At 48.2% G+C, this 18,646-nt stretch overlaps 3 protein-coding genes and 1 pseudogene across 3 annotated transcripts; 2 read left to right on the top strand and 2 right to left on the bottom strand.

Annotated features, from left to right (window-relative positions):
- The first annotated feature begins 236 nt into the window (after positions 1-236).
- Positions 237-3,302, top strand: LOC120648158 (annotated as a pseudogene).
- A 250-nt stretch (positions 3,303-3,552) lies between these two features.
- Positions 3,553-5,589, bottom strand: LOC120652544 (tRNA-specific adenosine deaminase TAD2-like). Its single transcript, XM_039930396.1, has 7 exons — positions 5,394-5,589; positions 5,268-5,305; positions 5,092-5,158; positions 4,826-4,985; positions 4,625-4,727; positions 4,298-4,401; positions 3,553-3,900 (listed from the first exon to the last, which is right to left on the bottom strand). The coding sequence occupies exons 1-7, from the start codon at positions 5,436-5,438 to the stop codon at positions 3,860-3,862; spliced, it is 558 nt and encodes a 185-aa protein (XP_039786330.1). The 5' UTR covers positions 5,439-5,589; the 3' UTR covers positions 3,553-3,859.
- Positions 5,590-5,662: 73 nt separating this feature from the next.
- Positions 5,663-6,767, top strand: LOC120652541 (octanoyltransferase LIP2, mitochondrial-like). Its single transcript, XM_039930394.1, has one exon. It carries the CDS (start codon positions 5,752-5,754, stop codon positions 6,496-6,498), a length of 747 nt encoding a protein of 248 aa, XP_039786328.1. The 5' UTR covers positions 5,663-5,751; the 3' UTR covers positions 6,499-6,767.
- Positions 6,768-7,732: 965 nt separating this feature from the next.
- On the bottom strand, positions 7,733-9,474 carry LOC120652543 (probable WRKY transcription factor 35). Its single transcript, XM_039930395.1, has 3 exons — positions 8,918-9,474; positions 8,688-8,792; positions 7,733-8,422 (listed from the first exon to the last, which is right to left on the bottom strand). Exons 1-3 carry the CDS (start codon positions 8,959-8,961, stop codon positions 7,909-7,911), a joined length of 663 nt encoding a protein of 220 aa, XP_039786329.1. The 5' UTR covers positions 8,962-9,474; the 3' UTR covers positions 7,733-7,908.
- Positions 9,475-18,646: the final 9,172 nt, after the last annotated feature.

Raw genomic sequence — 18,646 nt, forward strand, 5'->3', positions numbered from 1 at the left:
TTGGGTTTCCCTCCGTAAACTCACAAAATATACTTGAACTGTTCATTCACTTCTAATCTTTTTTTTTTCCTACTAAAGTAATCAAACTATACCTACTGACACAAAAAAAAACGAATTCCTAAGGAAAAATTGTCTGTACCTTTATACTAAATTGCTTGAGATTGGCGCGTTCTCAGACTCTAAACTACTATGCCGTTTTACTGTAATTTTTTGATTTAACTCTATACATCGATACGATGTTGTTTCAAACATAGTAGCAAATAATATCTTTCCATTAATATTTTAGGTCAATGTTTTTTTTTATAGGCGCGCTTAGCGCGCCAACTAGTCTCATTCAAGATGCCAGTCATGCTCAACAGGACACTCTCCTGTCGGTTCTCCTGTTGCATTAAAATGCAGGCCTGCTAGGTTGACCAATTTATTGAATAAGAATGAGGTGCTAGATCTGTGCATCGATGGTGAGCAAGAAGTTACCAGGTTTGAGAAACAGAACCAGCAATTCCCCAGCAGATCTACAGCTCCATACTTGGGACAGGGACGGCCACCACGGCCACATTCTACAGTGCCATCTTCACCAAAATTGCGTAAAGAGACAATTGAAAGCCCCTCCAACATTGATATTGATGATGCCTGGCACTCCCAACTTGCTCATGGGGGGACTAATGGCACCTGCAAGGTTGCATCTATGTGTCATGGAGGTGGCCATGATGCAAGACATTTTAAAGTATCTTCTGAGAAGCTTTCACATTTTGAAGAGCCCAGATCACAAACTATGACTACTGTGGAAGATATCTATGAGGACTTGCAAGATGTACGACCTCCATCTCCATTCTTCTACAGCTCTTCAACGGATCCTGTTTCCAGTGCTACCTCGAGATACTTTGCTGCAGACATTAGTTTTCAAGAGGAGTCTCATGGTGTTCGTGATTTCAGCTGGGAACAAGAGACTGATGAAAAGTTGCTTCAAAGAACCAAAGACGTTGATGCATGGTTTGTGCTTTCTCCAATAGAAAACAGTAAGCTTAATGCACTCAGGGACCAGAGGTTGGGTTCAACTGAAATGTTGCAACTCATTCAGGGTCTGATTGAAGATAGAAAAAAGTTGGCATCTGAATTATCTTCACAGATTAAGGCACGTCTCACTGAAAGATTTGCAATCAAAGAAGAATATAAGAGATCCAAGTTAGAATTAGAAACTAGAACTATAAGGCTGGAAAAGGAGATGATCGACATACAAAGTGATTTGGAGACAGAACTGGATAGAAGGTCAAGTGATTGGTCAGTCAAGCTAATCTGAAGAACAAAGACTACGGGAAAGGGTAAGAGAGCTTGCAGAGCAGAATGTGGCATTTCAGAGAGAGATTGCTTTGCTTCAATCCTACAAAGTTGATGCTACTAGTAGGATTAAAAGTCTAGAGCTGCAAAATAAGCATCTGGACAATGAGTTACAGAAAGTAAAAGTTGATCGCGACAACCTTCACAACTCCTTAGTAGAATCACATGATAAACTTGCTCAAGCTATAAAGGAAAGGGATACAATCCGAGAATCCGAGAATTTGTAAAAGACAAAGAGGAGGCCAATAAGGCATTACACAAAATTATTGCAAGATTACAAAGGGCATGCAACGAACAGGAGAAAACAATAACTGGCCTGAGACAAGGATTCGGCACTGAATCAAAAAAGAGAGCTGCTGGAAATAGTGATATGATAAATAGGATGCAAATGGAACTTAATAGACTTACCGGGATTGAGCAAAATCTGAGAAGAGAAATTCAATCCTGTACCCATGAGATGGAGTCTCTTAGGCAAGAGAATATAGGGATTTTAAATCGTCTACAAAAGAGTGAAGATGGAGTGAAATTTTCCACAATTCGTCTTGACCAGGAGCTTCATGCTAGAGTGGAAAGTCTGCAGACACAAGCTTTATCATTACTTGATGATGCTAGCCAACTTTGTGCCAAGTTGTTGGAATTGATCAAATCAAAGAGTAGCAAGAACAGTGGTGATGTTGATGCATTAGTAGTCATCGAGCATACTCTAAAGTACCAGAGCATGAATGGAGGAATTGAGAATGTAAAACAGAGGCTGCGTGCAATCAAATCCCTGCTGATGGAGAAGCAAAACAAAGAAGAGACTAGACAGAGTGCTGGAGGTTGTCTTCTGGAACAAGAAAAGGTAGCCAGGGTATGACCTATCTTTGAGTTTCTTATGTTTAGAAATAATACCGCGGTCTTGATATCTTAACTCTTTAGATGTTGTTAATGATATTATGACTTTCATTTAGAGAATATGAAAAATATTTTCTTGCCAGTCATATTGTAATAAATTAATACTGTGTGGGTATTTTTTGTACAATATAAAAAAAGATATTTCTGAACATGGAGCAAGTTGCTGAGACAAAATTATAGCTTGTGAAACTGAAGCTGTTATCAGAAACTCAAATCAATCTGCGCTTTTTGTATATTTTATGCAGGATGACATTGAAATTAGGCTAAGAGAAGAAGCTATGATCGGTAGAATACTAAAGGAGAAGCTAGTGTCCAAGGAACTAGACATTGAGCAATTGCAGTCAGATCTAGCAGCTTCAGTTAGGATCCAAGATGTACTGCAAAATGAGATCCAGAGAGTTCAAGACGAACTACGTTGCCTTACACACAAGTCCAAACATTTGGAAGTTCAGGTGACCTGAAAACCCTGCCCCCTGAAGAGTATTTTTTTCACAGTATTTCTCCCTTGTCAAATAAATCTTAGGTTGTGTCACTGTATGCACTATTTGTCATTTTGTCCAGTCTTCAACTAATATCATCTAAGAAATTCGTAAAATATGTTGTTTCTATCTTCATTCATTATCCTTCTCAAGGTGGACAGTCAAGTATTGCCATCTTTTTTTTCTTCACTTGGTTCTGCCGATATGTACGCATGCCCATGATTCCAATGCCATCTTTGGTTTCAACTTTGCACATTGCAGGTTTTAAAGAAAGACGGGACAATTAATCAGATCGAGCAGGATTACCAGGAATCTGCCAAGGAGCTGACTGCTCTTCGGTGCATGCTCAAAACAGTAAGCGATGAAAGAGATGTTTCGTGGCAGGAATCAGAACAGCTGAAAAGAACTGTCAATGGCTTGCAAAATGAAGTTGCTTCGCTGAAGCAGAAGATTAAATCGCTTGATGAGGATATAATGATCAAGGAGAGCGAGATACTGCTTCGGGACGGTGAGATTTCAATATTAAAGGACAGTATTGACAAACCGTTTGACATCTGCAGCCCTCGGTCCATGAAGCAGTTTGGCTTGGAGTAAATTTGCACAGAACAAATAGCAGAACTTGATTTTGAAATGGATGTTATTTTCCTTTCTGTACAAAGATAATAGTCGTGCTTTTATTGCATAACAAATAGCTTTTATCGCTCTTTACATAGAGTTCAAATATTTGTGAACACTGAACCACGGCTCATGGCCGTGCTCGTTTAGCCAATACGGTATATTCTTCATTTTAGCAGCCAATACAGCTCTGTTGCCCGCAAGGACAACCCAGAGGACGCATCAAGCCTTTCGGAACCAATAAAAGCAATTTAGTATTTTCATGCTCCTGAAAGGAGTTGCACATTTTGTGACATGGTTCAACCTGTGAGCAACTAGAATGAAACTGTTTCCGCTCTCAAATTCACAATTATCTAAGGGTTAAGCATAAAAATATAAAATTATATGTCAAAGGCATTCTTCGCGAAAAGAAATGCATATTGTTTAAAGAGTCAAGTGGAAAAGGTGGCATTGTATCTTGTACAGAGTCTGTATGCCTGCGCTGCTGAGAACTGATATCCTCCGCATTAAGTTTGTAGTCAAGCTAAAGAAACCTGTCACTGTAGAGGTATTCGTACTGGTCTGTGAGGCCTTGGTGCTGAAAAATGTAGAGGGGAGAATTATTTTAATCATAACACTGAAGGTTAAATGACATGATAAGTTTTTGTTGTTGTATGAAAACATGAAATGAAGACTGATCCAACATACAAAATGATGGAGGATAACCGTGCTTGCTATGTGGCATACAAAAGTTTCTATATCTACTTTGTAGCACATCTATACATGGTTTCCATTCTTTGCATGATCATGAGATGCTTAAGAAAATGAATCATACTAATTGTGAAACAATGCCAGCAAAAATTCATGAGCCAAAATAACTGCGCAAAACAAAATAAGCAACACAGACCTTTTAACTTAGGACCTGCATCAGAAGTCTATGCGCAACAATAATTAAACAAATCACTGTATTAATATGTGCATGCAAAAGCACATACCATTCGGGTTTCCTTGCTCATAGAAACACTTAAAAAGAGCCACTGCCTCTCCAGCCATGATCCCTCCGGTGCATTTGAAACCTTTTGGTTTAGGGGGTTGGCTCCTAGCAAGACAAAAACAATGTCAGCCATACAAGTTGGTGCCATAAAACATGCATCACATCACAAGAACGAAAATTGAAAGATCAAGCAAGTTCAACTTTGTGTTAAATGTGACAATGTACGCAGCACTTTGAAATACAGCACAAATGAGAGCACACAATTGACATGCTCTCATGAATAAGTACAGCTTTACAAGCATGTTGCGGCGTGCTGCCTTTTACTTACCCTGACAAATCATCTGATGAAGTAGAACCCTGGTGCAACGACATGATTGAGCCACATCCTCCAAATTTGTCATTGGCACAACCAAAGTATACTTCTCTTATTCCTAACCAAAGGAAGTGAAACAATTAAAATCATAAATACTTATACTGCACAGCAGCTTATACAGGAGAATATATGATTCAAACACTTCGGAATTCATACCAAGGATCGACAATGCCGTTGCACACATTATACAGGGTTCACAAGTGACATAAAGGTCGCATCCTGCGAATTTATCCGCAACCTGTGCCTGATCAAGACCCATCTTCTGCCACTCCCGAAGTAGGATATCGATGGCCTCCATCTCAGCGTGTCTGGTAGCCTGGCAGTACGAATATCACAAGGTAAATGTCCCAGGCAGAAGAGCACAGAAACACTATAAAACAGACATGTCCAGGCTCCAGCGAAAACAAGAAGAGCAGACGTACATTTCGAGTGGCATTCGTCCTGTTGCTACCAGAGGAAATCACCTTCCCATCCTCAACAATCACGCATCTAATATCAGCAAAGGTTATTAACAAGTACAAAACCATGCAGTTAACAGTTAGCACACATGGAGCTAGGAAAGGGCTGGGACGGATGATGAATCCAAACAAAAGCGTACCCTACAGGGACCTCGAGGTTGTCCAGCGCGAACTTGGCCTGCACAAATCAATTAAGCCGAAGCTAAGCACCGGAGGCAAAATCATTCGTCCACCAGTTGCAAGATGAGCAGGATTAAGCAACGTACCTGCTCGAGCGCCCGCTCCATGAACGCCGCCGACGCCGCGGTCATCCTTCGAAACGGCCAGCGAGAAACCGGGTTGCAAATCCCAGCGGAGGCTGCGGAACAAGCTCAGTGAAGCGGCCCGGCAATCGGCGGGGGAGCGCGCTGCGCGCCGGCGCAGCGATTCGGCGGCGCCACCGCCCTGACGCTGGTGGGTTGAGTTCAACCTGTCAACTAGGTCTCCGAGACTCCTCGCCTCCTCGGCGTCTATTGAGCCCGTGGGCCGTGGCCCATCACTTGGTGTCCCTCCTCTCCTCTCTCACCGTCGCGGCAGCCAGCGCCGCCTGTCTCCGTTCTCCCCCTCCCACCGACCGCGAGGAAGATGAGCGGTGGCTCGAGGAGGGTCCTGGAGGCGTGGAGGCTCGGGGTGGTCAGGTACGGCGACGCGCTCAGGCTCCAGGAGCGTCTCGTCGCGGACCGCAAGGCCGGCCGCGTCGGCGACCTCGTGCTGTCGCTGCAGCACCCGCCGACCTACACCCTCGGCAAGCGGCGCGACAAGGCCGAGCGCAACCTGCTCGCCACGGAGGCCGAGCTGAGCGCCCTGGGCGCCGAGCTCCACCGCACGGAGCGGGGCGGCGACGTCACCTTCCACGGGCCGCGGCAGGCCGTGCTGTACCCGATCCTCTCGCTCCGCCCCCTGGGGCTCGGCGCGCGGAGGTACGTCGAGGGGCTCGAGGCCACGATGATCCAGGCGGCGGCGCTCCACGCCGTGGCCGCGCGGCGGGGGGACCCCGGGGAGACCGGCGTGTGGGTCGGGGACCGCAAGATCGGCGCCATCGGGGTCAGGATCTCGTCCGGGTTCACGTGGCACGGGCTGGCCTTCAACATCGACCCCGATCTCGGGTACTTCGAGCACATCGTGCCGTGCGGCATCGCCGGCAAAGGGGTCACATCGCTGCGGCGGGAGGTGCCGGACAGAGTGGAGCTTCCAGCCGACGAGGCCATCCATGACGAGCTTGTCCGGTGCCTGGGGAGAACTTTGGGCTTCACCGATGTGGAATTCAAGGACGATTCTGAGTGTGGAGGCATGACTGGTGCAGCTCAAGATGCAGCAGCTTCACAATCCTGACGCACTCTGCAATCGGCATCCTTCAGAATGTCTTCGGATCAATTTTTGGAATATTTTTCATGCGATTGTGCTCAAGGTATTCCTAGTGTATGTACGATAGATGGTAGCAAGCTTTAGTTTACTGCAAATCTGCAGCTAGACAGCTTGTACATTGCTTAATGGAATTAGGCACAAATCTGTTTGTATTTGGTGATAGAGCAACAGCAAAATATGCTTCAGCCGTTGTTTTGCAGTTTGGAATTTCGAAATCGTTAGTGGTGGTTAGTGGAGATTGAATGCAGACGCAGTTATCACTGTTGATGCTGAAATTCTCTTCAGTTCTCTGAATATGCGAAGTTGTTTTTCAACTAATGACATAATAGAGAGAAGGGAGAGTGTCATGGAATGTGAGCTCCGGCGATTACCTAGTTCATAGTCTTAGCAACCATATGATGACATTTGCCACTGAGACTAGCCTAAAGCCTAGCTATTTCGATAAATACAGGACGGTTCGAAAACCTTAACCCGAGGTCTGAAAGAACAACACGAGGAATCAAACTCGTGTGAATCTTTGCACTACTTTCCTCTTCTACTCCCTCCATGTTGGTAAAAAAAGTCTGTTTCGAAGGTTGATATGATCTCAAAAAAACAACTTTGACCACTGTATTTTAAAAAAAAATTATAAAATATAATCAATATATACTTTTATGAAATTACATTACGAAATGAATTTACTTTCTTCGATTTCATATTTTCAAACCTAACCCAAAATAATTTATTTATAGTTAAAATTTAAAATATTTGACTTGAGAAAAACTTAAAACGACCTTCTTAGAGACCTTCTTCATTGGCTTCTGGATCTGGGGCTGGACATCCTGAATTCCTGATGAGTGATGGCCGTGCGCCCGTGCCTGTGATGGTAAATTACAAAGCAGACTTCAATTCATGCTACTATTAAAAAAACGCCTTCATGATAATACTACATACGCGGAGCGCACAAAATATGGCTTGGATGAAGATAAGATTGTGCTCGACTTCCTTGTCCATGGTCATATTCTTCGGGAGGTTGGCATTTACATGTCTTTTTAAACATCACAAACTCTGCACCATCACCTCTGCAAAAGAAAATTATTTGTGGCCATGCTGCGTCTTTGTCTAATTCGGCTCCCCTTTTCCCACTTCAATTTGCTGGGAACAGTATTTTTTTTCACTCTATACATTAGTTACCGGAACAAAATTAGTGACACTGCATGCAGAGATGAACTGGATTTAAATTAGCAGTGGCATTTCGATTCTTGAACCAAGAGAACAAAAGTAACATGCGAATCTCTAGTACTCTTCCGCACGTAATAAAGGAACAAAAAGAAAAAAGACATCTGTATCATATTAGTTTCTTGATGAAGTAAAATCAATTGCCTTCCACCGATCAATTTACAAAAAGTGGAAGAACCTGATAGACCCAAATCTGCCTGCATCTACCACCTCTTCCGGCACCGCGCCGGCGCCACCCGGGAACGCGTCGTGGCACTCGGTGCTGCAGGACGCCGGCTTCTGCTCCACGGCGCCCGCGCCCCACGGGTACGTCTCCGACCGCCGCAGCACGGGCTGGTTGCTGATCTCCGGCGGCGTGCCTCGCCGCGGCGCGGCGCTGGAGGAGGGCGAGCCGCCGCTGGCATTGGTGGCCGCCGCGGCGGAGGCTGCGGCGACGGACGGCGGTTCTTGCGCGGCCGGCCCGGACGAGGAGTCGAAGCAGATGGAGACGGCCTTCCCCGACGAGGTCTGAAGCTGGAACTCGGAGGGGGAGAGCGGGAGAAAGGCGCTGTTGCACGAGTGCTCGTTGTAGTAGGTGACCGCGTACAATGGCGGGTCGCTGTGGTCCTTCTGCTGCACCTGCTTCGTGGCCGGGCAGTTCATGTTGTCCTTGTAGGTGCATCTGTAGTAGTATCTGCAGCAAAACATGGGGGAGGAAATCAAACATGTGAGCGGAATGACCAAGAGAAGATCCAGCTTTTCTTTTGGCTGTATATTACGGTACGGCCGATTTGGGTGCGGTGAATGGGAGTAATAAAGTCAAAGAAGGCTGGCTGATAAAGGTGGATTCTTTGCCGCTCAAGGTCGATTTCTCGGAACACGGGCAGATGCAGACTTTTTTTTCAGGAACAAACGAGGACGAAACGAAACAGGATAGAGAGATGTTCATCCGTTCGGACCTGGGGAAGTTGGTGTTGTTGATCTTCTTCTCGCCGTACTTCCTCCATTGGTGGCCGTCGTTGTGCGGCGCGAAGGTGTCCACCTTCCTCATGCGCTTCTCCTTCCTGCCAAGATTTCAATTTTTTCCCCCACAACAGAAGGAAACACAAATCAGGCGCTGCCCACTCCGAATTGAACCGCGGCAACAGCAAAGACCACCCAGAGAAACGGAAGCCCCTGCGGCGGTTACCTCGAATTGATCTGCGACTGATGCGAGGTCGGCGCCGGAGACATTGTTCCCGGTGGAAGAAGAAATCAAGAAATGCGGGGGGGGGGGGGGGGGGGGGGGGGGGGGGACGCGGCCGGCCGTGGAGGAGAGAGCAGGCGGGCCAGAGCGCTTTTAATTCGGAAGCGTGCTTGACCAGCCTCCAGGGCGGCAGACGAGCACCGCTTTTTAGCTTCGCAGCTTAACAGCTTAACAGCACATCAGAGAGAGAGAAGATGAATGAACTCCATAATAATTGAACCCTCGCGGCCATATAAAACTCCCCGAAACCGAGACCAAGAACGTTGCAAAGATTATCTTGGCCTCCGGGCGTATCGCTGTCACGTGCCCCCGCGCACCGACGGGGCGACCCTCCCTGACGAAATTTCGCTGCGGCTTCTGCAGAAGCCCCCAGCGCAGCAGTGCCGGAGCCGGAGCAGCGTACAAGTGGCCTCGGATGATGTGTCGCCCGTGTTTGTTTATTGCCCTAAGCACTGTCATCGATCTCGCAACTTGGACTAAAAAACGCCTCCGGCTGATCGGAACTCGGGTCTATATATATATACACCCTCCGTCTCAAAATAAATGTATTTTTTTACCATCAGACATCGTGTTTGACCATTCGTTTTATTCAAATTTTTACATAAATTATAAAATAAATAATTTATTATTAAAATATCTTTAGTGATATAATAAATCATAAAAGATAAATAATATTTATGTAAAATTTTTGAATAAGACGAATAGTCAAAACAATATCTGATAGTAAAATAAATGCAATTATTGCATTTATTTTGGGACGGGCTGGACCGGTTCAAATCTTGTTTCCAAACACATGATGGAGAAAAGAAAAAAAAGAAAAGAAAAGAAGTAACCAGTTGGGCTTGACCTGATTGATGCCTTTCCCTGGCGGAGGCCAGAGGAATCGTCTCGTTGCTTGGGAAGGAGGGCGACTAGCTGCTGCTGCTCTCTGCTGAATGCTGATACCTACCGCGCGCCTCCCGATGGAGGATCGCTCGCCGGGGTTTTTTTTAAAAAGACCTGCACATGCCGGAGCCCAAGTTGGGGCGGCAAGGAATCTCCCCTTTGCTCGCTTTCTTCGCCGCCGAGTTCTTTTTTAGGACCATGGACGTGAGCTCAGCCCTGATGTTACCCGCCCCCACTGGGTCTTAGTTAAAACCAAACCAACTCCGGCCACCGACGATTGGCTCGCCGGGTGGGCGCCCGGTCACCGGAACATCCACGCGGCCACTAGCTTCAATCCCGCAGCTTGGAGGCAAGGCAACCGGGCCCAATTGGCCGCGCCGCCGCGAATCACGATGGCGATAAGCTTGGTGCCAGTGGTTGATTTGGCCGTTGATGCGCCGCGGATCGAGCGGCGGCCGTCCATGACGCGGTGAAAAGAACGCAGAGACGCAGAAGCGGTAAAAGAGAGAGCAGGTAAAAGAAAAGCAGAGCTGGAAGAAGAAATGTTGAGAGGGCTGCACTGCACCGCACCATCTGTTTTTCTGTGCGGTGAAAATGACAGCCACGGAGATAATTAATTAATCTAATCTCTTCGGAACTGGCTCGGTGGGTGGATGGGCGGGGCGGACGCACATCAACGATGAAACCCTAGCTCCGCTCCGGCTCCGGGGCCAGCGAAGTCAGAGGAGAAAATGGGAGGGAGGGGACAGGCTAACAGTAGAACAGGGCCACCAGAGATGACTTAGTTTAATGCATCGCATCACTGAATAAGACTCTCCGTTCAGCAGAGAGATCTGACTTTCTACCCGGCCTCGCAAACCACAAGTCGGGATTGGGATTTGATTATGCATCCGGAGCAGTTAGTCCTACTCTTCTCCCCCCATCTCCTCTTGGGATTTACTATATTTACAAATACTTTGAACACATACACTCTGTTCACTATAACCAGCCAATAGTATTTTTCTCTCACACTAAACCAGCACCAAACAGCAGCCACCCAACAGTACTTTTCTTTCACAACAAATTAGCACCAGTCACCATCCACACCACAGCGAATAGAAGGCATAAAAAACGCTAGAGGAAGACTGGGACACGCTAGCTAAGCCCATTTTATAACGGGCCCTTCTAGAGAGTGGACGGGTATCGCCTCCTGATTGGCTGGTTGGTGGGGGAGGAGAGAGAGAGCGCGCGGAGGTGGGGTTGCATGCGATGCGTTCAGCTCCTTCAGCAATCCAGATCTTGGCTTATTCATTGACCTGCAGATATATTAAACATAAATATAAATGCAGATAGTAACGGACTAAACTATGGCGCCGCAGTCCCTGATAAAACGGGAGAAAACAAGCATAGAAGTGTGGCCACAATGAACAACACGATTAACAACTTGGGGCCAAGAGACCCGGGGATAGAAAAGGCGTATATACTAGTTTGCGGCCGGCCTACGTGTGCCATCCCAGCCGGTACGTGATGACATGCAGCTGCCGGCGTTCCCCGCTCGCACACGCAAAACCATCTCACCAAAGTTTTCAACAATAATCAAACTAAAAATCAATCCGCTGATATTTCCATGAACTTATTGGATTGGTTACTAGTAGTAAGAGATATAAATAGGGCGAAAAAAGTTGATGTCAAGTACTAGGGATTAAAAAACTAAACTGGCATGAGAGCCACTGGAACCTAACACTGGAATCACTTAAACAAAGCTTTAGTTTGGAATATCATGCCATTCACTGTACTTACCACCCATCTGAAAATATAATAACCGCAGTATAGTCAGAAAGATGACAATAACAAGTTTGATGCCCTCTGCCTTGTATGCGTGCCAGTAATGATACTCGTGGAAAAATACTGTGCCCGTCCCTGCCGTGCCGGCATGCAACAGCTCCGGCCAAACGTCAAACCACGAAGCGGACGGCCAAGTTTGGATCTACATAGCGCCAAGCTACTCAACGAGTACCGAGCAGGGTTAACAATTTCGGTCGGGAAGACCGAAATTTCGGTCATTTTTTCCGTTTTCGCTACTCATCGGGACGGAAATTTCGGTTCGGAAAATTGTATATTTGAATTCCAAATTCAAAAATATAAAAATCAAATTTTGGTCAAACAAACGAAATTCCGAACAGTAAAAACGAAATTGTTAACCCTGGTACCGAGTAGCCTTTGGAAAATACTCTACTAGCCTTCTTTTTTTTCCCTTGTTAGAGCCGTGACCGAATTTTCGTGGCACCGTGGTAAACTTATACTACATACTCCTACATCGAACCGTTTCGATTGGGCGAGTCTTTGCTTATCTGAAAAGCACCTTTAGATTCATTAGCCTTTGTTAAAACTGACCCCGCGCGCGCCCGGCCCCGGGCCGCTTGTGTTGTTGCGGTCAGAGCAAACGACACGACGCATCGACGTGGCACCAGCCGGCCGCGAGTCAGGTCGACGCCTCGACGGCCTTTTAAGGAGTTGACCCTGCTTTAGGCACAGTCTTAGCTTAGCGCTCGGCGGCCATCGGCCAACGACAAAAGGTAAAAAATTAGAAAAATCATTGCTTTAGAAAAAGACACACGATGAGATGAAGACAGTGGCATAAAACCAAGACGCCCATCTCTCGTTCCCTGCACCCGGAAAAGATGTGTCCCCGGTCTAAATTTGCAGCGGTCTTCAAATGTTAGGTTTTTCGCAAAAAGATGGAAACGAATTCAAATGTTTTAAAAGAGGGCCGTCGTTGGTCAGAGCTAAATTGGGCGCAGCAGCCTTGAATGTTTCCTGGAACAGCTTTGAGCCTTTTTTTTCTTCCTTTTGAACAAAAGGAACAGGTATACTTGTATAAAAAAACATTTTTTTCCTTTTGTACTATTTTTACATTATATTTATATATTTTAGTCAAACCGAACCGGTTACTGACGGTTTGGTAAACCGGAACCGGAGGCCGGCGGTTACCGCTATTGGGACACCGGGATACCGCTGTGATTTTCCTGTTGGCGCCCATAGTCCATAGATGCCGGTTTGCCACGCGGCCGGAAAAAGTGGCTGGACCGCGAGGAAGTGGCTTTCGCAGTTAGCGGATCAGTTGCACATAATTACGTGACCAGCGCGAAGTGTGCGCAGCTGTAGCCATCAGAGTCTCTCAAGTCGTCACCACGTTTGGAGATTATCAGTTCGCTCCTTACCTGGAAATGATTCCCCTCGGATACAATGGGATGTTTATGTTTACCCAACTTGAACACAACTGAAAACTCGGATAGAAGGCAGGAATTCCTGAGCTTTTGCATCTTTCGCAGGTATAAAGGACATAGCGTTCTTTTGCTAGTGCGATTTCCTTTGCGCCATTTATTCGTAGCGTTGCTTGTACAGGAACACGTGAAAACACCCAAAATTGAGATTCCAAAGGTTTCTTTGCCGTCTTTTGTTTACTCATTTGCGCATCAAAAAATGGAAAAGAATTGCTGCTGCGCACGTGCACAACCCCTTTTTCGTGTGATATGAGGTTTTCTAAAGTGAACACGAGAGGTTTGTTCAGTTTTCAGAGTTTGCTAGGTTCCCTTGTTCAATTCTCAGGGGAAATCTGTGTGCCCCAAACATCGCTCAAAGGAAGTGCCAAAGCTCTGGATAGCCCAATCTGCAATGAGGCCCAGTTACGACAGTATGGCAACTCTTAGTCTCTTACCTAAACGAGACTGGGCTGCTGGAACGCGAGAAAGGGGTCAATGGACACGGGCCATGATATTCAGCCCATGGGCCGTTTCCTTGCTTGCCCTGCGGAAGAAATTGAGAGGAGCACCGCGGCCGGGCGCCCGGGCCCCAATCAAGCCTGCGCGCGCTCGGCTAGTCCTGCGTTTGTTTTCGTCTCATGGACTGGACAAGACACGAGCTACGGCAGTTTTATTTTTTATTTTTATTTTTTTTGGCTGGCACGAGCAAGCTACTGCAGTTGGGTATACTATACACCAAACGTACTGTACAACGGTACACTTCCACTTACAGTTCTACGTACAAAACTTACAGTTCTACGTACAAAACTTACAGTTACCGTTCTAGACTTACAGTTGGGAGTAGTTGAGACTTGAGGGTAGTACACTTGTGGCCCACTTTGCAATTGCACGGTGAGTCAGCAGCCCAAACAGCAGTACAGCACCCGGGGTACAGCGCTGCATTTGCAAACTCATCGCACATGCGCAGCCCAATGACACTTGACACGATCGTCCGGATTCCTTTCTTGAGCAGGCATGTGAGAGATCAGATCTGATGCTCCACGAAGCAGCGAGACGAACAAGCATGAAGCATAACGGAGGAATAAGAAGGAAAAATGGCTTCCCCTCCGTGAAGAATAAAAACATCTCGTGCCAGCGACGTGATGTGGGGAGCAGAACATTCTTCTACTTTAGAGGACATGCAATCGATGCTGTCAACTCGCCAACGTCCTCGGATTCTTTTACTACCGGCATCCCGTGGCTATTGAAAAAAGGAGGAAAAGGAGAAAACGGACGCATGTCCGCCGCTGGCGCACTGAGGTGTAGCAGAATGTGCCGTAAAAAAAGCCCCGAAATTGACCGGTTAATACAAAGGCTTTCGTTAGTTAGCTCTGGTGGTTGAGAAAAAAAAAACTTACCACGCATTGGTCCATCATATTCGTTTGCTTTTGGAGAAAGCGCCCTGCATAGTATTGATATATCTGGTCGCCATCACACACTAATCAATTATTATCCACGAGCTGAGCATACTAGATTTTTCAAACAGCGAAGGCAAATGATCTGATGATAACCATTGTTCGCGCTGGGGATGGGGGCTGACAGTTATAAACTGCCTCTGCCTTTAATCGGTCTCAAACTCTCAAGGCTTTGCTCGAGACACCGGGTTTCGTGCAAGGACTTTTCACCGGGAAAATGCCCATTCTCACGCTGTCTCGCTGATGTGGGTTTAAAACTTAAAAGCGTTGCTTTCACTGGAAACCGGATCCAGCAGGGCACGGGATACGTCCGCTCGAGTTGGCCTTTTCATTTTCCTTCCGCCGGGCAAGATCTGGAGATTCCGTGCTCCAGCTCAGCGTGACGCGGCAGCTCCGGGTGCATTTTTCTCTCAAGTGGAGTGGACGCCACATGAACCGGAGTAGAACGAGAGCCTCCTTTCGGAGCGAACCCATGTTAAAGCCAAACAAATCGTGCACGCATGTGGTTCTGGTACGTTCCAGACTCCAGAGCAGAGAAGTACTCCCAACGGGTACGGTACAGAGCAACCGCGACCGAGGTCGACGACGCGCCTTTGCCTTTTTCCCAACGGGTGCGTGGCGTTCGTCGCATCTGGAAAAGTGTTTTTTTTCTGAAGTAAAAAATCTGCAAAAGCACGCGAGGCTTTTCCGATCGGCTGCCCGGGGGGATGGCACTGGCAGATCCACGTGGTTTCGCCTGCCGTGTCATCACTGGCTAGATGCAACGAAACTGCTTCCGAGCCACCGCCGCGCACCGCTGGCGGTGGCTGGTACAGTAGCAAAGCGATGCGCGCACCGGACGCCACCCCGCGCCCACGACCACGAGCGCAACGCAACGCGCGCACGGGAAGAAAAGCATCGGCAGCGTGCGGGCGGCGACGCCGCATTTGCACCGACCCGTACGTTCCCGAAGGAAAGCAGCTTTTGGTTCCGCACCCATCCCTGAGGGAATCTTGGCGCTTTTGCTCGGTCTGGAGCGAGCGGTCGCGCGCCAATCGATCGATGATGATAAGTGCAAGAGAGTAAATGTGCTTCAATATAAAGATTTATTCGGTAAATATAAAAAATAAATCTCCATTAGGAGGATTAAATTGGCTACTATTTTGGTAGACCTTCTATATCCCCCCACCACCTCCAATTTAATGGCCCTCTATTTGGGCTGCCAACTGTTGTAAGCCCAATTTACTCAGTCTGCTGGAGTGGAGGCCCATATTTGGGTGAGTAAAATTTAGAAGTGGACTTTTAAATGAATATTTGCTCACTCAAATTTAGAAGCCCTACTAGAGTTGCTCTAACAACCTCGTGGATGTGCTGCCTGTAGCCACGTCCGGCTCGGCGCTAGGGGAGGACCTGTTGGGTGCGCCGTCGCCGTCGGTGGTTGGGTCTCGGCGCCTGGTAATAGCGCGACGACTGTTTTGGTGGTTGGGTCGAATCCGTTGAGTACCATGATGCGTGGTAAGATCGTTTGGATGTCACGTCTCACGCAATCGACTTGGGATGTGTTTGGTTCAGGAGCGGGTGAGGATGGAGCCATCCCGTCCCGCGTTTGGTTGAAGAGCGGACAGAATAGAGTGGCTCGAGTGAAGAATATACCCTCAGATTCTAGGACGAGCTCGCTCCAGAAAATCGACCGAACGCACTCATCCCACTTGGACGGCGTCATCTCCATCCTAGGCGCGTCGCTCCCCTCCCACGTCGCGTCGTGGCCGCCGCACCTGCCCCTCGCCGGCGCGGGCACGCTTGGAGCCCGGCGGCGCGACCGAAGTGCACGGATCTCGGGCGGAGCGGGTGGAGAGCAGTCGCGAGCGAAGCTCGGGCGGACCACGGAGGGAGGGAGGGGGCGGAGCTTGGGCTGGAGCGCAGAGCACGGAGCTCCACCGGAGCTCGGAGGGAAAGAGTGGAGCGCATGCGGGAGCACCAGGGATGAGCTTGACAAGAGCTTGGAGGGGAGGGAGGGGTGGAGCTCGAGCGGGGCGGAGCGCGGGTGGTGCGAGCCGAAGCTTGGGCTCCCGCTCAGGCGAAGCTCGGGCGGCACAGGGGAACGAGCACGGGCGGCGTGGGGCGGAGCTCGGGCTCCCGGCCAAGTGAAGCTAGACCGGCACAGGGGCGGGAGCTCGGGCGGCGCGGGAGATGGCGGCCGGCGGCCAGCGTGTGGAGAGAGAATAGGGTGGAAGAGAGGAGAGGAAAGGAATCGGTGACCGACATGTGGACCCATGTAACGGTGTTTGACAGATTGATGATAGTTTGATGCTAGTTCCTCCAACCAAACAACAAATGGAGCCATTCCATCCCTCCAACCAAACACATAGCATAGAACGAGCTCATTCCTAAAATCAGGAATGGAACCACTCTATTCCATTTCGCTCTCTAACCAAACGCACCCTTAGGAGTCAATGGGCAAATTAGGCCCTATTGTCTTCACAGCCAGTCGACGGCCACGGAAAATCATCATCGGAAAAAAGAAGTGCAAGTCCTAACCGCGTAGGTCTGGGGCGATAGAAAGGGAAAAATAGGCGTCAAAAGTCGAAGCTGCCCTTCTTCTTTTTTTTTCAAATTTTTTTTTAAAGTCGCGTTGACTAGCCAGCTCTGCAACCGACTAGGGTCACAGTCATCGTGCCGTGCAAGAAACCCATCTGTTTGTCGTAGTCAGGTTACCGATAATGGCTTGAAGTATGTTTGAATTTCTACGAAACGATAATTGTGGATTAGTATCTAGTAGCTTTAGATCCATTTGGATTCAAGTGCTAATAGAATGGACTAAAAATTTACTAAAATTTTAGCAAACATGTGAGGACTAATAGATGCTAATATTTAGGGTGCAAACTTTAGCTTTTCCAAACAGCTTCTAGTGTAAACAACTCTCGGCATCTCGTCGTGCCGTTGGACACACCAACGGGTTGGGGGCAAGCCAGCCTAGAGAGATTTTACCGGAGCAGAGGGCAGCCTCGCTACCAAATTCAGAGCCCGTACGGGGATGTTAGCCAAGACAAACTGCTACAGCGTCGCCCCCATGAGCGCACTGTGCACACGTGACACGCCCCATCCCCATGTGAGTCAGCGCCAGGACCCATCCAATGCCTGTGGAGATCTCGACCGTGTGTAATTTTTTCTCTGCCGAGTTACACGAACCCGAACACAAACCAGTAGCCACCAGCGGTGGACAAGCGTACGTACTACCCCTGCGGTCTCCAAAGGCAAAATTCTCCTTTTTCTCCTCGCCGGGGACCACGAATCCACCTCAGGCCATGTTTGCATAAAACTATCAAAACTTTTGCAAAAAAGACGAATGCATGCATGAAGTACTAAACGAAGTTTATTTGCAAAACCCTTTTAGGAATGAGTGTAATTTTTCGAGACGAATCTAATGAGCCAAGTTTCATCATTATTGGCTACAGTGATGCTACAGTAACCGCGCTCAATCATCCTCTAATCATGCGGTCAAAGACCTCATTAGCTAGAGCAACTGCTACAGTACCACAGTTGTGGAGGTAATTTTATAATTAGACTTTATTTAATACCACTAATTAGTAGTCAAAGCATCGTTTCTCTCTCATCAAAACTTTTCCACCCTTCATCCAAACACGGCCTCAGCTGCGGTGGTGCCGGCGCCGAGGCTGGGCTGGCGCAGACCCAAACAAATCTGACGAGACGGGCTAGCGAGATCGCGCGAGCCCTCCTAGCCCGTAGCGCGCTGTGGGGCGCGAATGGCAGCCCACCCTGCCGGCACACCCCCTGGAAGAGAACACGCGAAAACAACGGGGATTCGGGGAAGGAGGCGAAACAAAGCCAACGAAACCCCATAAAAAAAAAACCCCCAAAGCCAACGAAACGCCAGCCTCTCCGCCGCCCTTCCGGCTCGTTCCTTCCACCACCGGCTAGCGGCCACACACCCGGCCGGCTAGCGGGCCACCTGACCTCCTTGCGGTGACGCGCCCCAACCAACCCGCGAGCCCCGGGCGGGCCCCTCTTGTCAGAGACCTGGCACCGAGCCCGCAAGCCGCGACACGAATCCCCAAGCCCACACGCACACACGCATCCGCTCCCCATCCTTC

This window comes from Panicum virgatum, chromosome 9K (genome assembly GCF_016808335.1).
Source record: "Panicum virgatum strain AP13 chromosome 9K, P.virgatum_v5, whole genome shotgun sequence".
Classification (NCBI taxonomy): Eukaryota; Viridiplantae; Streptophyta; class Magnoliopsida; order Poales; family Poaceae; genus Panicum; species Panicum virgatum.